We start from the raw sequence: 22,126 nt of genomic DNA, 5'->3' as shown, positions 1-22,126 counted from the left end.
TTCTTTCAGGGACTCAAACGTATACTTCATCACCATTGACAAAAACAGCAAAGGACTTTACGTTGATAAAAACGTAAGATCGAGAATGGACTCGTCAAGTAAGACAAGTGGCTCGTACTCTCTTGGCGCTGTTCGTTGTCAAACTCGTCAACCCTTAAAGAGGCACTCCCATTTGGTAACATTTTTAAAACACATTTTTTAATGCCAACGGTCGATATTTGACGTGGCGACTGCTCGCAGATCGCGAGATATCGATAAAAACATGTCATTTCCTGAGCGTATTTTTCACAAAGAACGCCCCTTTGACCATATTTTTAACCAATACCACATAAACATAAGTTTTTACGTGTTAAATATTAGCCGCCTCCGATGACTACATTTTGTCGTCTGCCACACAGTACCTGTGGTTGGCCGCGCGTTGTATGCATATATGCATACCACGCGATGGCCGCTATGTATCAACCGCACGTAACTGGGCTAGTCACCTATGCGAATTCTGGTGGAATCAGCAAAAATTGTTTTTAGTTTTATCACAAAGTCAGTAAGACTCAGCTTTCTCCCACGGGGCATGACCGATCACCGAGGCAAGTGGTACTGTGGCGTACAGCAGCGTCAGTGTAGACTCGTACTCCATAGCTTAGTTGACAGTGGCCCCAGTGCCGAACGTTCGATGTTCGGAAGCTGAATTCAGGTGGGCCACCGGAATTCAAACTTTTACTTTTTTGAAGACATGTTTTTATCGATATCTCGCGATCCGCGCGCAGTCGCCACGTCAAATATCGACCGTTGGCACTAAAAAAATGTGTTTTAAAAATGTTACCAAATGGGAGTGCCACTTTAAAGGTATACTGTCACCTGTTCCAAATTTGCCACAGTTACCATGGAAAGAGAAAATCTAACCAATCACAGATTTTAAGCGGGTGGCCATTTTTTTAAAAAAACAGCGCCGTCACATGGGCAATTTGAATACTAAAGAACGCCCCTTTGACCATTTATGGGCATATTTAGATTATAGTTGACTGTATACCTTTAAGCGCTATTAAAAGTAAAATGTGATATATTTCACATCATTTCGTTTTATATGAAGAATAACAACTGAATTGCAATCTGGACTTACATTTCAGTAGTCAACAATAACAAAGTAGGTTGCACGCAGTGCATTGTGTTGGCAAGGCTAGTTCCTGTATTTCAAAATACTTTCTGAAAAAATACTTGTTTTCTAGACGGAAAAATAATATGGTTACAGATAAAGTCCCTTTATCTACACTTTGTAGACAGTGAGAGCAAACTTCGGTAATTAGATGTTCTTTTACAGAAATACTATACATAATTTATTTTCAGATTTCAGATTGAGTGCATTTTAAGCATTCATTCACCCACCTTCATTTGATCATTGAATGTTACTTTTCAGTCGATCATATCATATTTCCTAAATGACAGCTTATCATTTTCATTAGAAGTGTCTTCTAAACCTCATTTCCAGCATCAGGGCTTGCATGTTTGTATTCTGATGGCAGACAGTGGAAAGTTTCATCAACCTCCGACATGGACGGGTGAGGATATCAATTCAATGTTCTTTGAATTTATATTATTAATTGGAGTAGGTACTATTTCTAAAGAATTGAAAGGGGCGATAATTGCAGCTTTGATTGTATTAAACTATATTCTACTCTAAAAAGCAAGATATATTTCAATGTAGAAAAATGTCTACAATTTTATTTCTGCGCATATGAATGCGACACTGACGAAAAACTTTTTCCAACGCTGCAAGTGTGCAAGCCTAAAACGTGTGCACTACCAAACCATTCAACCAAACTTTTTAGCAATGTCTGAATTCATAACAAGACTTTGTCTGTTCGGATCCGGAATTACTTTCTGTGTGTGTGTGTGTGTGTGTGTGTGTGTGTGTGTGTGTGTTGTGTGTGTGTGTGTGAGAGAGAGAGAGAGAGAGAGAGAGAGAGAGAGAGAGAGAGAGAGAGAGAGCGTAATCATTTTCTTACAAAAATACGATAGTTTGTTAAATATCCTAGTTTTTGAATTCTTATTTTTAAAATTTACTTTAGAACAAAAATCCCTGACACGTCACGTTTTTGGATATTTACTGTCTTTTTTATATTCATTTCAATCCTATTACCTTAGCGGAGATGTCCGAGTACTGAGTTGTCACCTTCCACGGTATATGCACGATTGTTTTATTACTGAATATGGTAAGTCATTGTCTATGTCCTTTAGTTCACGAATTTTGAACCTTGTGGAGACTTGAAGTTGAAATCAGGTCGTGCTTGTATGTTTGACCCTTTCACAATCATTGTTTGATCGAAGCAAATTGTTTTCAACGTGAGTAACAGTGTGAATATGGACACTTCGTCATATTAGTAAAGCGTCTACGTCACAATCCATGTCATGCGGAGTTTTCAACCTAAACAATGCCAAAATATGTTGATAAATGGCGAGACTTTGACCAGATCATCCGATAAAAAACAAAATTCTGTGACGAGCTTACCATCTTCAAGTTGGCAAACGCGAGTTGAGAATCCTAAAACAACGACGGCTTTATGGACTTCAGTCTATGTTGTTATATTTATTGTTTACCGTTTTACACGTATTACATTTTGTGGTTGAGCTTATTACTGTCATTACACTGTGTGTCCTGACGGAGGGTGCGATAGCACCAGACAAGCTTTTCGTTCATTCGGTTTAATGTAATACTGTTGACTTTATAATTTCTCGGCATACACGCGCTATTAAAATTTTGTTTGACAGCGGAAAGCAGCATGACTATTCCACTATGTGTCAATGTATGGCTTGTGAGGTATAAAAGAGCGACAAAAAAGACAATTAAACGGTGAGTAAAAAATTTGATTTTCAGCAACTTTAATCTTTTAACATCGATTTCAATATAGCACCAGTTTCTTAGATTCATTAATAATGTGAGTGTGATAACATATGTAAGTGCCATCAACAAGAAGCTTCATGTCTGCCAAAATATAAATGAGCAAAATAAGAAAGAAGCAAAAATGTACAAATGTCCAAAGCCACGGATTCCGTGAGAAGAGCGCCCCCTAGAGAACATAATTATGTTGGAAGCGTACCATGACTTGAAAAGTGAGAGGATGCGTTTTATTTGAAAGTCCAGTTACTAAATGATGACATATACACGCAGTTATATTACGCGATTGGTGCACCTTTCTGAAATCTCAATTTCCCGTCAACCGCGTAAGCGGTAGTTTGGCCAAATGTTTGCGGTGTATACGATATGTATGTACCACAAACTGTTCGTGTATTACGTTCATTAGGCGGTCTATTACGGTGTAAGAATCAAAAGAGATGTAACAAGTAGGTGATAAAATGATTTACGAAGAACAAAATACTAATTCTACTTCTTGCTGAATGGAAATGACTAATACTTGACCAACTGCAGTGCCAAATAACAACTGTCTTCGGAATGGAAGTGTTCCAACGGCGCTTTATAGTTTTACGTCAAAGGGTTGGCGATGCGTACTAAATATAATGACGAGCGAAGTATAGTTGTTATTAAGGACCATATTTGAATGACAGGCTTGCACCTGGCCGTCTGGCGCAGGTTTTCCTCAATTGCACTCCTATGGCCATACATAGCTTGTGACAACAGTTATCAAAAAACCTAAAAAACATAGGCAATATCTCATCTCACTCACAAAAGACTTCCAAATGTACGTCCCTGGGTGGGCTTGAACCACCAACCTTTCGGTTAACAGCCGAACGCGCTAACCGATTGCGCCACAGAGACGACCGTGTTCATGACGGGTTTAACATATTTTCATAACAGTACTTATGCCTAGTACCCATGTGCTGCAATTAAAATTTATAATCTTCTTGTTTTACCTTATTTTTTCCTTTTTTGTCAATCTTCAGCGAATTTAGGATCATCGCTTCTCTTAAAGGGTGTGTTCCAGCGAAGAGACAACACGATCAGTTGGCAATATGCGCCCCGCCAGTGACAGAAGAGGTAAAGGTTATTGTATTTGTAGTATTTCCATACTGTCAAAGGCAATATTTCAACCAATAAAGTATGGAAACAAAAATGTCAATCAATATGACAGATATCGTGTTGGCGAAATAGTATGTAGACGTTGAAACCATACGTCGTTCAGTTTTACTGGTAGCTTACTTCGTTAAAATTCAAGTTCATTCCTCACAGTCATTGTTTTGTGAAATGTTGACTGTGTGCAATGTAGAGAGAGAGGGGGGAGGGGATAGGGAGAGAGAGAAGGGAGCAAAACACCGAGACAGACATGCAAAGTTTCTTTGGCTACCTACCGCGTCATCAATAAGCAACTTGGAAGAAGCGAAATTGGTGGACTTTCAAAGTAGAAAAACCTCAGACTGTTGAATTTCCAAGATCAAAGCCTACCGGCGTAATTTATATCCATTTAGTAACACTTATAGTACAAGGTATTGTGTGGAATTTATTGTCCGACACTATTATGGAAGCGGCATATCTTTTGTCACTTTTCCAATCTCAATGAGACTTTGGTCAAGTCGGCGAATTTTTAAAATATTTAATCATTTTCAACAGTTTCTCTTGTAAATTGTTATCTCCTTACGAACCTATTTGAAATTTGACAGCCCATGTCTGGTTTCTCGTGATCGAACGTGTTACCTTTGAGTCTGCGCAGTAGCGAGCTACTTTCTGCCTGAATATGATTCCGTATGCAACTCCCCTGTATCGCATACACCCAATCCATTGCGCTAATTGCACCCCACTCACAAGTTCATATGAAAACAGAACACAAATCATTGCCTCCAACCCACTCCAATATTCACAAATCCCAGACTTGAACAAAGTCTAATCCTTCATAAAAAGATCAGAAATTGCTATATTGTTGAATGTTATTCGTTTAATCATAAATATACAGCGTATTCATATTTTTTTAATACCGTTCCCAATACACACTACAGGAATGGTTGATTTTACCAGAATGGCTAGAATATCATTTGTTGGTTGGCTTCCAACATTTTTACCTATACACAACCAACGGCAGGAGGGACCAGTTATCGAGCAAATTGAAGTAAGTTATACCTCTTGGTGTTTCTCTCGACGGTTCACACCCGTTCAAAAGGGTTCCGTTCTCGGTTTGTTTCCCTTTGACTCGTTACAAATGTACTCAGATTGGAGGTCAGGTCATTTGTATACTTACACAGTTAGGAGATAATCAACTTTCAAGTTGATGGCGCTTTGATCGTTCGGAACTTCAGCATCAAACCATACCCTACGACGTTAAACCATGATACTTTGTATTTCGAAATGCTTATGTGAGACAAAGGTAATATAAAAGTTTAAAGAAAAGACAATAGATGAAAATACTCTTAGCATCGACTGTTCATTCAAACTTTCAGGAGATAAAACGATGGCCTTTATTAGATTTTTCGTGTCTTTGTAACCTCATTCATTTTTATCTGTTTTCGCCACTGTGAAGAATATTGCAATCGTGAAAGTACACCGGCGAGCTAAAGGAAATACGGTCTTCTTTGGTGTCTATGTAATATTTACAGGAACTACATATCACAAGGTATTGTTAGTGTCCGCTCATGGATGTCACAACCCTGGACACGTCTGGCGAGGAATTTGCAGTCCCTGTCAGCGAGAAACGACTGCCTTTACAGAAGCAAGGTATATATATGAAAGTGAAAGGCTCTTGTTATTTGTTATTGCGGTAGAGGAGTTATTTTCTTCGCATATTGCATTGAAGGAATACTTGGTCTAGACGCAGAGTTTATAGACCGATGGCTTGATATCATCTATGTGTGAGATGTAAAGAGCAGTTGATAGCGTTGCCGAAGAGTTACACGTACATGTACGCACAAACAACACGGTGTGTTTGAGGAGAGAGAGAGAGAGAGAGAGAGAGAGAGAGAGAGGGACATAGAAGGACAGATAAACTTGAAGAGATAATCAGAGATACACACCGACACACATACGCACTCCATGACAGGAGACGATCAAAGAGAGCAACCATTCTTTATTGTCTCTGTACAAGAATGATAATGCTATACAGTACTACTGATCTTACTGAATGAAATCCGACATCCCCTTGTTCATTATCGGTTTGTCTATCTGACAATTGTGTAATATTACCATAAAGTATTTAGTGCTTATGTATTAAAATCGACTGGAATTTAGTGAAATGAATACATTTAGGCGAGGATTAGCAAAATAATACACTGCATTTGGTCTCTTCCCGCAAATGAAATACTGATTTTTTATGTGCTGTAAATATACTCTTTCATCAAATAGTGCCTACGGTAGTCGTCTAACACGGCAAATCCTACATACTGCTGTAAATTATCTATCTAATACTGATGAATGGTTCTCTTACTTTAAAATTTTTCATGGCACTACTATGTATCTCATGATACTTTGACAGTCAAGGTATAACGAACTGAACGTCCTTTTGATATGTTGTTTCCAGGACCGAGCTAAATGGCTAGCGTTTGCAGATGTCGATGAATATTTTTATCCCGTGAATTCTGATGATGTGAGGGAGATTGTGGAAAGCTATCACAATAAGACGAAACATGACGTCATCAAAATGAAGAAGGGCTATTTTCGCAGGCCAGCAGGTATGTCATTAACAGGCCCGGGAATTTCTCAGTTCACGGCTAGAAATAACACTTTTCCGCCATCGAAAGAGGCTTCAACATGATTTTACACACTGAGGTACCGCCATATATTTAAGCATATTGCGACAATTTATGTTTTCAGACACCAAGGTAGGAAAGAGGCTGCTTATCGAGAGTTATCGACGTGCAGATCTCCACAGATACAGTGGGAGGGAAAGTTTTGTCATCAAGCCTAGTAACGTCAGGTAGGCATAATTTTTCTTAGCATCTTTGCTGTATAGTACTTACTGTTTTAATGATCGGTTCAATGGTGGCGTAGTCGTGACACTCATGTCAATAGTAGCGAGTACCTGGTGCCGCCATGTTACACTGGGTTTGCGGTCGGGGCGAAGAAAACACTGCTATCTACAGGTACCTCTGGCAGGGGGATTTCCTCAGAAGAAACAACTTCTTGGAGAAGATTCATATCAATGTGGTAACATACTTGTCTTGTTGCACATTGATGAAACTTTCACTACGCAGTTTCTGCGTATCCGGTAGGACATCTGGCACCCACGTTCAAACTGAATGGTCATTCGACGCTGCAAAGCACACTTATAATTAGACCATTACAAGCTTTCTGCAGGAGCAACGATTATTGAAAGCCAAAGCGGCCCCGTTCGCATTTTAAATGACAATACAACCTCGATACTGAATATTTCAAAAAATGAAGTAAACTGACAGTTTGTTTATTTCCTTTGGTACATCCATGATGGTCAGTGTCTTTTTTCAGTAGATCTGAACGCCGACACATCGTGTGTTTAGGGGATAGTGCCGGCTTAAATCGTGAAGACTTAGAGCTTCTTGTTGATGCGATGTAATCACGTGTCAACCCTAAAACAAGTGCACAGTCAATTCCAATAATTGACAAACTGCATTTTCTGCCTGACACTTTGCGATATCTCATAATCTTTCCGTCAGTGCTTTGTAGGAAAAAGACACTCTTGGCGCAACAAATCATTCTGTGAGGCGAGTACAGTTTATAAATTTGTCATTTCATTATGATCTCTTCCAGTTTAATTAACATGCAATCTGACGACATCACCCCGGCTACTGTGAATGGTCACGTGTCAGTAAACGCGACAACTATTCGTGTCAATCATTATAGGTAAGGAGAACTCTCATTTAGAAATGATATTTCAGGCACTGTTGTATCAACACTCATTTAGCATTTTTGGGTAAAAGTGAAAGTGTCAACCCCCCTGCACTCTTTATATTTTTACAGGTCTGATTATTCAAACGGCTCTCAATTGGACTCGGGAATGAAAAGGTTTATACCGAGAGTGAAAATACATATTCGTCGAAGGTCTGATCAGTGCAGGCAACAGTAGATATTTTGGATTTACTTGTCAGAGTCCATTCCAGGGGTTTACAGTAAAGATTATATTCACTTTATGTAACGTATTAACATTGCGCCGAACTCGCACACACTCGGACACAAGTGAACATAAATGCATACACGCACATGAACACATAAAGATATGTACATACTCAGGTGAGTGTCGAGAGAATGATATCTTTATTGTCATGTAGCATAAAAGCAAACGATGTTGCAATATGCATGGTATAAGCCTCACAATCGAATATAGAATGTGCATTTATCTTCAAGTATGTAGTTACTCTCTATTATTGACTCTTGGTGAAATAAATATCATTACAACATCCATATCTATCATAACGATTTTAATTCATTTAAAGTGTTACAGAACGACCGTTTAATACTGGCGTTTAATGGCGAATAGTTGTGACAAGGAAATTTTCACTTTTTCCAACAATACTCAAACGCATGCATGTTACTTAAAAATGGTTCAAGCAAACCGATATGCTTTGAGGAAAAAATAAGCCCGGTTTAGATCAATGACTTTGCAAATCTTCCACGGAATATGCAAAAACAAGCTTACGTTTGATTTGTGGCTGTGCATTCCAAGACGGTTGCAACTTGCATCATGACCCGTGTATATGTGGTGGCGAATAGCTATCGTTGAGGTACATAACCAGTTCTTGCTTGCGAAGTCATTCTTCATCGGTGACGGAAGCCATTACTGTCGACTTGTGCCGAAGTACGGAATCGTAAGCGCTGATACGTTCAACAATAGCGCCTCGGCTACGGTGCGAAGGCCAGTGTAATTCGGAATTTTGGCGCGCAGTATCTGTGCCACACAGGAATTAATACGCAACTGCCTAAAGTGAAGGGATGGGGATTCCACTCGCCAGCGGTCCCTTTAAGATTACGATCACTCAACAAGTACTATAATTCTTACATATGTCACGGAGATATAATATCTATAACGAAGTTTAAACATTGGCTTGGTGAATCATTGTGTAAAATTGAACTATTTTAAAGTGTAATGTTACAAAGGGTGAAACAACGGTCAAAGGTTAAGGACTTCCTCCTTGTACGCTGTTTTGGTAATTTGAACGACCGTCTCAATATCAGTTGCGTTTGCTATGGCTTGTGTATATTTTTGGCACATTCAGGGGCATAGAACATCCATTTCAAACATGTCCTTATTAATAAAATGCGTCGGACTTGTCCCAGGATCAAGGCTGTGGCCTGGCAAAAATTCAGGATATGCCTACAGAGAATCGCGATTTCAGGTTTACTGCACGCACGCATTCGGCCAAAGTTTGTTGTTGCATGCGTGACTCACGGTTGTGGTAGCTTTAGTCTGAGCCATGAATTATTGTGGCTTTTACTTTCGTCGTTGTCTCGGAAAATGTTGACAATCCGGCGTATAGGCCCTAAATCTATTTTTTCATGTTAATGAAAGAAAAATGACGTCATTTGAGATCAACGCTTTTTATTGTCAATTAAATCCTTCAATTTGTTTTGATATTTATGTGCCCACAGACTTGAAGCAAGTCCATGTCTTCTGTTCAATTGAAAACTTCACTAAATTGTATCGCCCAAAATTAAAGCTAATCAATCTGTTGCACTGAATGCGCATGATCCTCCATGGTCCTCCCTATCCTGCGATAGGTCTGTCAAGTCGTGACGTGATGTAGAATTCTGGTTTAAAAATTAACCAGTGACTGATGATGTCGATGGCTTTGAAACAGGCCAATTGATTTCATAAACTTGAATGGTTTAAACTCAAACCATGCCCACAAAGTTGCCACTTGTGGTTGGCTTAAAGATGAGCCAATGAATTTGTCGGTATATAAACAAACCAACGATGCCAGTAGCTCAAATTTAAACCGATAAATTATATGATCACGGGCTTAAAAAGAAGCCATTCGGCTTAAATTTATACCATGACGGGTTGATAATAAGCCACCAATGTATTGGTATGAATACACGCCATCCATATTCTGTGTGGTGGCGTGACTTCAAACAATAAAAACCTTAGTGGATTTCGGGCAAACCGAAATATTTCAAACATATACACACTGGTTCACCCGCAAGCCACCTACAAACCAAGTGGTTATATTTCAAGCCAGAAGAATCGACGGAATTTCTGATTGCGTTTGTAAATTTCAAAGACTGTTCGTCTATTTTCAAATATTATTACACATCGTATTGACAATATCACACTTTTTTTGATTCTGTTATCTATGAAGCAATAAAATCGACATTTAAACTTCCCATTATGTGTTAAAATCATAATGAAATCACTGAGAACGGTTCTTTTTGAGGCACTTCGCGTTTTTGTACTTATCACTTCAGTTTTTCAGCTATATTTCATGATCAATGTAGACATATCAACTCAGTTGTTCGTTCTTTACCTTGCATGTTCTGACCTTTTAAAAAGTAAAGAAATCCACGCACTACTGAACGAGTGTCCAGATTTCCATCGCTTTCATATTAGAATGAGGTCATTACAAGTTACGATTCTTACAGAATAATTGTACTTTTGTATTTGTGTCAAATTTTAATACCACAATAGTATTCCATAAAACAGACCTTTGATTAACTTTGTTTATTTCTATACCAGTATCACTTGTATCGAAAATTGTGTCTGCAACAACTTTTAGAAAAAGTTAGGGACCGTCTCAGATTGTCGCAGAAGTTCAAAAAGCGAAATTTATTCGTTTAGGGGGGAGGGGTTTGACCTCCATTCAATTAGCGAACTTCACTTTCGCACTTTTATTTTGTGATCACAAGTTTTCGTGTGTTTATTTTAAATTAAAGAAAAACTGCACACTCGTGCCAACAAACTTGTCACTGTTTCCATCTCGTCTGTGCCCCAAACACAATTTACCGATAGGAACATTGTATCCTAAACATTTCATTCATCAAATTATACAAAGACAAAAAGTATCATTTTTCTTTTAAATGTGCTATTTATAAGCGTCTGCTCTAACCACTAGATGTCTTTATTCTCACTTGTTATGCACCTGGTCATAGTCGTTTTGAATATGATTGAACATGCCTGGGCCCCCTTGTCAAAGTTTCTCGCTTATTTACCGCCCCTACCAAGTACAAATTGCGTGTTCACAAAGACAAAGAACAGCACAAGAGATGCAAAAAGGGAAAGTAAAATAAAATGAAATTTTTATACGGTAAAATGCCCTGTTAGTACTCAAATCTGATCGATTACTTTAATTGTAATGTGGCAAGGGATATACGTCTTTAGTAGCTATAGCAAAATGCAACATTGTACTCTCAGGCAGACATGAACATTTCGCACTTTTGAAGTTTCGTTTAGGGGGAGGGGGGAGGGGGTTTTGATCTAAACGAAGAAATTTCGTTTCTTGAACTTCTGCGACAATCTGAGACGGTGCCTTACATTTGTGAGAGGCGGCAAGATTGATAATATGTGTGTGGGTGACGGTGAACCGACTTGGAATTGTTAAATTAGTCACCAGCTTTTGTTTTTTCTCCTGACTTACTTTGTGCCGCTGCGATAAATATGAATAATTGCCCTAGTTCGAATGGCGGAAAGCGAACTCATAGCTTGAATATGAAGCGGAAATTTTACAGAATTTGTGTCACTTAAATCACACCTACCTTTTACGGGCAGCCACTAAATAAGGTTTGTCGCCTAATACTGAGCACGACCCTATCACCATTATAGTCTAACATTCCCCCGCATCTAAATTGTTCCAGATAAACCGAAGCTTACCCAAATTACAAAGTCTTTAGTAAAGACTTATAGTGTCTCTAATTTTATTTCCCTATCCTTGAAAAGGATTTTTAGGTCACAAAAATTCTGTGAGACTTCTGCCAATCGCAGATTGATCCGTCATATATGTCTTTACCTCGGGCCGCGTTGCTAAGGAGTCAATTAAGCCTTTTACTTTATCGGTATACAGCATGTCGGTTGTTAACAACATTTAGCAATTGCAATGTATTTTACGAAGTGATCAACAAACATTAAGCCTGCCCATCATCACACCTACTCTAATTACTACTAAATACGAACGCAAATTAAATGAAACTGCGAAAGTGACATCTTAATAATAACTCTGTATTACCTTGAATGAAAATAATTATTAGACAAGTTTAACGTCATATTTATTGAAAGAATATGCAAGGAAAGTGTAACCAGAATTATTTGAAAGCCACAACATGGCAATCATTGTAAAGCATTGATGAAAATCCCTTACATTCAAGCTTATATCGATCTTCAACATCACATAATACTAATAATACAGCTTTTCCTTTCCTTCATTTAAAATGTCATTGAGCTGTCATTACAATAAAATCTTACTGTTAATTATAAACTTGAAATTGATCACGGTAAGCCATTTAAAAGTACATGTAGCTACGCTTTAGACCACATATTCATCTCTGTCTCTGTCCCTGTGTCTATCCCTGAGTTATGATATCAATCTGACGTTGGATAAGGGCTGTGGGTATTTCAAAATTCAAGCTAAATTCTAACTTCCACATACATAAGATTCCCCATGACGGTGATAAACGATGCTGACGCCACAGCCCACACAAATTAAGTTTTCATAACATGACTGGCGCAAACGTGCGGGTGTAAACAATAGGTTGAAATAAGATGTTATGTAGGTCATTTCCCCACACTCATCATGACCTGAGTTCAATTAGTCTAGAACATTCTCAAGGTCACTGCCCTTGATGACCTCACAACCTTGAATTCAATTAGTCATGTTTGGAATGTTCTGGAAAGTTGATTAGTTGTGTAAGGGAGATAATTTTAGAACAGTAATTAGCATGTCAATAAAAGTTCTAGATTGTTCTTATATGCCTTTATAAAAGGGACGTGCACAGCTTCCAGTCAGACTTTTGGGATCGTGTCTCTTGTGTGTTACTAAACTCCAGCAGTAGTCATTCTCAAGACTTTTCAAGACCTTCACTGTCAACGCTGGATGTATACTGTGGACTTTGTGCAGCTTCAAGCCTGCAAGCCAAAGGACTGTTCATTCATCCGACTGACTGTTACAACTCTGAGACTGGAGCTTTGCCGTCCCAGCTGAGATAAGTAGTCTGTACACTTTTAAAGCTTGTACTCTATCCCTGACTTAGCAATTAGTTTTATTTTTGTAATAAATTTTGTTTAAACGTTAACTGCTGAGTTCACCCTTTTGTTCGTTTTCTCTGCACGTAACAAATTGGGGGCTCGTCCGGGATACGAATATTTGAGCCGTTTGACAACATTTTGACAGCCTTTTCAAAACTACTGTATACTGTGAACTCAGCGAAATTCAATCATGGCGGAATTCAAGCCAGACGAATTTATGGATGACCTTGATCAGGACACATTTAATTCCCTCAGAAAAGACAACCTCATAGCACTGGCAAATTTCCTTAAAGTAGATGTCAAAAGATCTATGCGCAAGCGAGAAATACAGTTCAAGATTGCAAAACATTTAGTTAATTCTGGCCATTTTGAGGAGTCTGCCTTAAAAGATTATGAGCCTGAGTCTTCCTCTGAACTCAGAAAATTAGAATTAGAATTGCAGACAAATTTGGAGATTAAGAAACTAGAATTACAAATGGAAGAAAGACAGAAAGAAAAAGAATTACAAATGGAAAAAGAGAGACAGGCATTAGAAAAAGAAAAAATACGAATGCAGTTAGAAATGGAAGAAAGACAGAAAGAAAAAGAAAGGCAGGAAAGATTAGAAATGGAAGAAAGACAGAGAGAAAAAGAATTGCGATTAGAAGAACAGCGATTACAGGTAGAAATAAAACGTTTAGAGCTTGGACAGTCAGGAAAATTCTTCCCTTCAGACAAGTTTGACATCACTAAGCATTTCAGGTTAGTTCCCCCTTTCCAAGAAAAGGATGTTGATAAATATTTCCTTCATTTTGAGAAAATTGCTCAGAGTCTGAATTGGCCTAAGGAGTCCTGGTCTATGCTTTTGCAGAGTGCTTTGGTGGGTAAAGCCAGAGAAATTACATTCAGTTGTCAGTAGAGCAGGCTTCAAATTATGATTCTGTGAAGGAATTAATTCTCAAGGGCTATGAGTTGGTGCCTGAAGCTTACCGTCAGAAATTTAGGGATTGTGAGAAGGTGAAGGATCAAACTTATGTTGAATTTGCTCGAACAAAAGAACAACTGTTTGATCGTTGGTGTTCTTCGGAAAAGGTCAGTCAGAATTATGACAAATTACGACAACTTGTTTTGATTGAAGAATTTAAGAGGTGCATTCGGAGTGACATCAAGACGTTTATCAATGAACAAAAGGCAGATACATTGGAGGTTGCTGCACGTTTGGCCGATGATTATTCATTGACCCACAAATCTTCATTTCTCAGCAAACCATCCCAGTCCTTTTCATACAGAAACAATGCAGGTAAATTTAACTCCTCCTTTTCATCCAAGAATTTCTCAAAGGAGAGTAGGAAATCAAATGACAGCAGTTCACACAATTCAAGTAACACTTCCACATCATCAGATCCCAAGTCTCAATCTCCTTCTGACAAACAGTTTGGTACACTTTCTTGTAATTATTGTAAGAAAGACGGCCATTTAATGTCAGAGTGTTTCAAATTGAAAAGAAAACGTGGAGGTCAAAGTGGTCAAAGTGGATCTAAGCCCACCGGCTTTATTTCTTCATCAACTCAATTAGAGTCTAATAATGTGTGCAACACATTTTCTGAGGTTAAACCCCTCTTATCCCCAATTAATGAGGTCAAGGTCAATTCTTCTCAAGATAGCATTATGGGTATTTCGAACCATTATTCATAATGGTTTTATATCACTTTCTAGTGATTTCTCTTCCGCTACCCCTGTCAAAATTTTAAGAGATACCGGGGCTTCCCAGTCCTTTTGTTGGCAGATACCCTGCCGTTTTCTGAAAAGTCATTTTCAGGTTCTAAAGTTCTTATTAAGGGGGTAGATTGTAATGACTACATTCCTGTTCCTCTCCATAATGTCTATTTGTCTTCGGACTTTGTTTCTGGACCTGTGACTTTAGGTATTAGGCCTTTTTTGCCTTTTGAAGGGATTCACCTTCTTCTTGGAAACGACCTTGCTGGGGACAAGGTCATTACTAATCCACTTGTGACTGATAATCCTACTTTAGATCAGGATCCAGAGCCAATTGAACAAGAGATACCCGATTTATTCCTTCGTGTGCAATTACTCGGGCCATGTCAAAGAAAACTTCCGAGAATCAAAATTCTCTCAAAAATAATGTCACAGATGTTGACTTAAATGACACCTTTCTCAGTCAGGTGTTTGACACGGATCATTCCGTTATCCCTCGTGGATTGAAACTTCCAGTAAAACTTCTGCTGACCAAAGTCAGACATTTTCTAGATCAAATCTCATTGCAGAACAACACAAAGACCCAGATATTTTGTCTTTGTTTGACAGGGTAGATGATGAAGGTAAAACTTCAGATAGCTCTGTTTCCTATTATACAAAGTCTGGTATTCTCATGCGTAAAGGAGACCTCCAGATGTTTTGGTTGATGACGATTGGGCTATAAAACATCAAATTGTGGTTCCAAAGCCCTACCATGCTGAAATATTGCGCCTGGCCCATGAAACGCCCTGGGCTGGTCATTTGGGAGTAAGGAAAACTTATCACAAAATTCTCAGTCACTTTTATTGGCCTAATCTCAGGCAGGATGTAGCACATTTCTGTAAAACTTGTCACACATGTCAAATGGTAGGAAAGCCAAATCAGACCATTCCAAAGGCCCCTTTACAACCAATTCCTGCATTTCAAGAACCATTTAGTAGGATTCTAATAGACTGTGTTGGGCCCCTACCAAAACAAGATCAGGAAATGAGTACATGTTGACAATTATGTGTACATCAACTCGGTTCCCCGAAGCCATACCACTGAGAAATATAAAGACAAAGACTATAGTGAGAGCTTTAGTCAAATTTTTCACTTTATTTGGCCTCCCTAAATGTGTCCAGTCCGATCAAGGCTCCAACTTTATGTCTGGTATTTTTCAACAAGTAATGGATCAGCTAGGCATTAAACAGTATAGGTCCTCCGCCTATCATCCAGAAAGTCAGGGTGCTCTTGAGCGATTTCATCAAACTTTGAAAAACATGGTTAGGACCTACTGTTTTGACACTGAGAAGCAGTGGGATGAAGGAATTCATTTTCTGCTCTTTGCTGTTAGAGAGTCAATTCAAGAGTCTCTTGGTTTAGCCCATTTGAGCTTGTATTTGGACATACAGTCCGTGGCCCACTTAAGCTCGTTAAAGAGAAATTCCTATCAGACGATGATGATTGTCTGAATATTTTGCAATATGTGTCAGATTTTCGTACAAAACTCTCTAAAGCATGTGAATTAGCCAGAGAAAATCTTGAGTCATCTCAGCAGTCAATGAAACCAAATACGATAAAAACACCTCAAAACGGAAGTTTGAACCAGGTCAAAAAGTTCTTGTTCTACTTCCAATTCCTGGCAAACCACTCCATGCTCGTTACTTTGGGCCATACCTAATTGATAAGAAATTGAGTGATTTAAATTACATCATAATAACACCTGACAGGCGAAAACAAAAACAGCTATGTCACATAAATATGCTTAAGCCATATTTGGATAGGGATAATCCTACTATAACTCAGCCTGTCAGTACCGTCAGTTCTGGCCATTATGAAGATAGTGATACTGAAACTGACTTGAGTGAAAATACTCTAAACTCAAAGCTGGGCTCGGTCAAGCTTCAGAACTCAGAAATCCTGGAGAAGCTGGAGTCTACAAAGTTGGCACACCTCCAGCCAGAACAACAACAACAGGTGAAAGAACTGCTCCACGAATATAAACACCTGTTTCAAGATGTTCCAACGAGGACGAACGTCATCTATCACGACGTTGATGTTGGGGACAGTAAGCCTGTAAAACAACATCCATACAGACTGAATCCAACAAAAGCGAAATATCTCCAGGAAGAAGTCAAATACCTGCTGGACAATGACTTTATTGAACCCAGTAAAAGTAACTGGAGTTCGCCGTGCATACTTGTTCCCAAATCAGATCACAGTTATCGTATGTGCACGGACTTTAGGAAGGTCAACACTTTAACAAAGACAGACACTTTCCAATCCCGAGGATTGATGACTGCGTCGACCGAGTGGGAAAAGCCAAGTACGTGACGAAATTTGACCTACTGAAGGGATTTTGGCAAGTCCCTCTGACGGATCGTGCTCGTGAAATATCCGCCTTTGTTACACCAGACGGATTGTTCCAGTACAAGGTGATGCCATTCGGAATGAAGAACTCTCCGGCAACGTTCCAACGGATGATCAACGACGTCATATCCGGGCTAGACGGATGTGCAGCTTACGTTGACGACGTCGTCCTGTATAGTGACACCTGGGAGGAACACATCAAGCTCATGCGGAAGTTCTTTGAGAGACTGAGTAAAGCAATGTTGACTGTCAACCTTGCCAAATCTGAGTTTGGTTGGGCGAGGGTAACTTACCTCGGACATACTGTAGGACAGGGTGAGGTAAAACCTGTTGATGCCAAAATCAGTGCCATTTCAAGTTTTCCCATACCAAACTGCAAACGACAACTGATGCGCTTTCTCGGTATGGCTGGTTACTACAGAAAATTCTGTCCAAATTTCTCCACAATTACTGAGCCTTTGACTAACTTACTTAAAAAGAAAGTAAAGTTTGTTTGGTCAGAGCAATGCCAACAGGCATTTGATACACTTAAAGCCATACTTCAAGGTGCTCCAGTGTTGTCTGCACCAGATTTTACTTTGCCATTCAAATTAGCTGTAGATGCTAGTGATACGGCTGCTGGTGCTGTTTTATTGCAAGAGGATAGTCATGGTATAGATCATCCTGTTTGCTATTTTTCACGCAAATTTAACAAATCCCAGAGAAACTACTCTACAATTGAAAAAGAGTGTTTTCTTTGATATTAGCTTTACAGCATTTTGAAGTTTATGTTACTTCTTCAAATCAGCCAATAGTGGTTTATATTGATCACAACCCTCTTGTTTTTCTGCAGAAATTCAAAGGCAAAAATCAGAGATTGCTAAGATGGAGTTTAATGTTACAGGAGTTTAATCTTGACATTAGACATATCAAAGGCAGAGACAATTTAATTGCAGACTGTCTCTCTCGTATTTAGAACTTATTGTTGTTCACACTTTTAAGATTACATTTGTAAAAGAAAGATTTTTCATTGAAAAATTTCTTTTTTGAAGAGGGGGTGTGTTATGTAGGTCATTTCCCCCACACTCATCATGACCTGAGTTCAATTAGTCTAGAACATTCTCAAGGTCACTGCCCTTGATGACCTCACAACCTTGAATTCAATTAGTCATGTTTGGAATGTTCTGGAAAGTTGATTAGTTGTGTAAGGGAGATAATTTTAGAACAGTAATTAGCATGTCAATAAAAGTTCTAGATTGTTCTTATATGCCTTATAAAAGGGACGTGCACAGCTTCCAGTCAGACTTTTGGGGATCGTGTCTCTTGTGTGTTACTAAACTCCAGCAGTAGTCATTCTCAAGACTTTTCAAGACCCTTCACTGTCAACGCTGGATGTATACTGTGGACTTTGTGCAGCTTCAAGCCTGCAAGCCAAAGGACTGTTCATTCATCCGACTGACTGTTACAACTCTGAGACTGGAGCTTTGCCGTCCCAGCTGAGATAAGTAGTCTGTACACTTTTAAAGCTTGTACTCTATCCCTGACTTAGCAATTAGTTTTATTTTTGTAATAAATTTTGTTTTTTAAACGTTAACTGCTGAGTTCACCCTTTTGTTCGTTTTCTCTGCACGTAACAAAGAATAAAAGGGACTGAAAATCTACGTTTTGGGAGATCGACGGAGGAGCATCGACGTAGGAGGAGAATCCTGACGACCTGAAGACCACGCGGAACAAGACAACTGATCGATGCTCCTCTCCATGATTTAGACATCTTGCTTTCCGCTACCCCCGCACTATTTTGTTAACTAGGCAATTTTAGGCAGTAGTTTGCGTAAGTGCTCGAGTTGGCTTATTTTATTAAATTTTAAACATTTCATTTTGCATCATAAATTCCCAGTGTTCGTGTCCGTCTATTCGGATGTCTGCACGATTCTGTAAAGATACCTCTCAGCCCAGTCTTAGCCAAGCGAGTTAGCCCTACCAAGTGAGTGAAATTCCCCCATTATACTCCCCCGGTCATACCATCCCCGCGTGACATGTCATAATCTTTCAAATTGGCGCACAGAATAGTAATATTTCACGCTCACAATACATTAGCGTTCTGGGACGCAAGTGATCAAGCTGACGTTTTTTGTTTGGATTCTAACAATGCTGGCGCCACGAAATACCAGCACAGTATCGACAACATGCTCTCGCTCATTTACACATTTGAAAGAATTACCCAGTAACTTATGTTTCTCATTGAGGTATTCTGCGTACTACCCCCATGTTCTATCGTGTTTCACCACTCGTAATGTTGAGCCGTTTTTATCATTTTAATGTATTCATGGCGTGGGTTGAAAGAAAAGAATTGTAGCAAGCCACGTAAGGGCATGTGATAATTTCTACTTTTGTAATCTTTTCTAATGTCGGTAAATCAAAGTATTGTCTTATTATATTCTTTATGGCGTCGGCATCCGACATAGCCAAGATACTGTATAAATGGACACTAACTCAGAGACAAAAAAGGACCGACAACCACGGTCACTCTCTTGTGGAGTGACCGAGACAGGACATTCACTCAGAAACTAGAACTTTGACCGAAACTAGGAACTCGGACTCAGACAGATTCATGTATCAGCGGCTGGGCCGAGAGGCCTAGTCATGGTTCCGTATTCAAAAATAAGTTCCAGTTATACATCAACACTCGTCGTCAGTTCCAGCTTCTTTCCTTTACGGTATGACACCTGTGTCTCTCTCTCTCTCTTCGTCTCTCTGGTCGTCTCTCTGTCCCTCCCTTCTCTCTGTGTCTGTCTTTCTGTCTCTGTCTTTCTCTGAAGTAGCCGGTGGGAATTACGATAAAAGCTTATTGTTAATTATAAACTTGAAATTGATCACGGTAAGCCATTTAAAAGTACATGTAGCTACGCTTTAGACCACATATTCATCTCTGTCTCTGTCCCTGTGTGTTTCTCTCTCTGTTCATCTCACTGGTCGTCTCTCTGTCCCTCCGTTCTCTCTCTGTCTGTCTTTCTGTCTCTGTCTTTCTCTGAAGTAGCCGGTGGGAATTACAGTCTCTCTCTCTCTCTCTCTCTCTCTCTCTCTCTCTCTCTCTCTCTCTCTCTCTCTCTCTCTCTCTCTCTCTCTCTCTCCATACTCACAAAAACTTCTATAAGGTCATATCATGTTTAAGCATTGTGCTCTTTTGACCGCGGCTAGTAACGTTCTGCAAGTGGTGAAAGTGATGATTTTTACTTGCTTAAGGTAGCGGTAAAGGCTATTTTGCACCAATTCTTTTCTCAGAGTTAATGTCAAGTTTCAAGTGTTAGATATTTAGTTCAAATTTTCAGGATAACTCCCTTAGTTAATACTTTCTCCAAAGAATATAAAAATTGTATATTTGTAGCCATGATTTGAAATATGACACCAATCAATATTAAAATTTATTTTTTCATATTTTTTTTACATATTTGAATTTAATAATAATTGGATAGTATTAATATTACCAAATTAGTTATAAATATATTGACACTATTCATTGTAAGATTTTTACGGCATGATTTGTAAATATAATTTGTTTTATGCTTTTACATGGGTTACATATCAAAAAATTATTAAAAATTCTTTCATATTTCAAAATGTGATTTTTCAAAAAGTACTTCAAATACAGGAAAATTGTGCCATACAAATCTTATCTGTAGCCTGTTAATAGGCTGTAAAAATTCCATGTCCATATCTCATTTTAAAGGTTGGATTAAATTGGTATAAAATTATGTAGGAAAACTGTTATTCTGTCAAAAATGTTGTAAACAAGCCATATTTCCACCCCTCTTTTGAAGTCACAGAGCAGTCTATTTGGTTAATCTCACTTTGTGACACATCTTTGACACTCAAAGAATCTAAAAATGCATTTACAATAGCAGTCACGCATTCTGGATGCAAGCACAGCCTTGTCAAACTTTCCTGAAAAACAGTTAAAAATGACTTTCCCTTTTCAAACATTTTTTTAAAAGCTAGGGGACCTCTACCATAGTTAATACACTAAGGACTCCCCAACTTCCTCTTATTTGGTCAGTTTTTCAGAAGTTTCAACGGGCTATAACTCTGCAATGCCTATGACCCCAAATGTCTAGTTTTTTTTATTCCACAGAGAATGTTGACTACTTTTATGTTTTAATAGTTTTATTGAAGTTTATAACTGACGCTCTAGCCTTTACCGCCACTTGCTTAAGTTGATTACAGAAGCTTCAATAGTAACCAATTAATGAAAAAAAACCCATTACAACTATTATGATTGGGAACCTTTTGAATAAATCACAAGTCTTAAATATACTGATTTTGTATTTAAATGAAGACATGTACAGTTCTTTGTATCTTTCATTTTCTTAGTGAAAAATTGAGTGCCACATCTACAAAGCTAGATTGCATTTGTCTTGCTAAGCAGCTCCCTTTTTAGGCATGTTTCAATAGAAACGAACATGGTTCCCCTATTTATTTCATTTTTACAGTTCATAACTTCAAAGTATTTCCTTGCAAACTTTCATAAAATTCACCTTTTTTGTGGCGATACTTGATAACACCGACTCAGAACTCTAGGTCAACAGCTACAAGTATTCGGATCTATTACACAATTCTGAATGGATGGCGTCCATGATGAGAATCGACAATGGCATGCCGAACACTTTTTGATTGTTGGGAACCTTCACCATAAGATTAGGCACAGTGTACATCACCAGAAGTATATCCAGACAGTCGGCTTATATTTTACTAATCAAAGTGTAATAGCGCTATTTATCAAGGCACTGTCGGGCCTGCATTTGTTGTACTGAGACCAATTTCTAATTCTAAATCTTACAGTTCTATGGTACTTATAAAAATAGCCATTAAACATACTGCGGATCAAACGCTAATTAAAATGCATAGGGTGTCAGCTACATCGGAGTCATTCTAAGCCAAAGGATACTAGGGTCGTGTAAAACATGCGGATTGCTATATATTATTCGCAA

At 38.6% G+C, this 22,126-nt stretch overlaps 1 protein-coding gene and 1 non-coding gene across 4 annotated transcripts in view; one reads left to right on the top strand and one right to left on the bottom strand.

The window, feature by feature from the left end:
- The window catches only part of LOC139136653 (uncharacterized), a 44,387-nt gene extending 36,079 nt beyond the window's left edge, over positions 1–8,308 (top strand). For all 3 annotated transcript variants that reach the window (XM_070704432.1, XM_070704431.1, XM_070704430.1), the window contains 11 exons: positions 10–98; positions 1,484–1,553; positions 2,140–2,207; positions 2,764–2,845; positions 3,895–3,988; positions 4,942–5,051; positions 5,536–5,653; positions 6,453–6,603; positions 6,746–6,848; positions 7,658–7,750; positions 7,868–8,308. In XM_070704432.1, coding sequence (XP_070560533.1) covers positions 10–98; positions 1,484–1,553; positions 2,140–2,207; positions 2,764–2,845; positions 3,895–3,988; positions 4,942–5,051; positions 5,536–5,653; positions 6,453–6,603; positions 6,746–6,848; positions 7,658–7,750; positions 7,868–7,973 — 1,084 coding nt within the window. In that variant the 3' untranslated portion in view covers positions 7,974–8,308. The remainder of the gene's footprint in view (positions 1–9; positions 99–1,483; positions 1,554–2,139; positions 2,208–2,763; positions 2,846–3,894; positions 3,989–4,941; positions 5,052–5,535; positions 5,654–6,452; positions 6,604–6,745; positions 6,849–7,657; positions 7,751–7,867) is intronic.
- Trnan-guu (transfer RNA asparagine (anticodon GUU)) lies at positions 3,696–3,769 on the bottom strand. The gene has a single exon. It is a non-coding gene; the product is annotated as a tRNA-Asn (tRNA).
- Positions 8,309–22,126: the final 13,818 nt, after the last annotated feature.

Source organism: Ptychodera flava, chromosome 7, assembly GCF_041260155.1.
Source record: "Ptychodera flava strain L36383 chromosome 7, AS_Pfla_20210202, whole genome shotgun sequence".
NCBI classification, from domain to species: domain Eukaryota; kingdom Metazoa; phylum Hemichordata; class Enteropneusta; family Ptychoderidae; genus Ptychodera; species Ptychodera flava.
The sequence above is the reverse complement of the archived record's forward strand: the minus strand, read 5'-3'. Positions and strand labels throughout refer to the sequence as shown.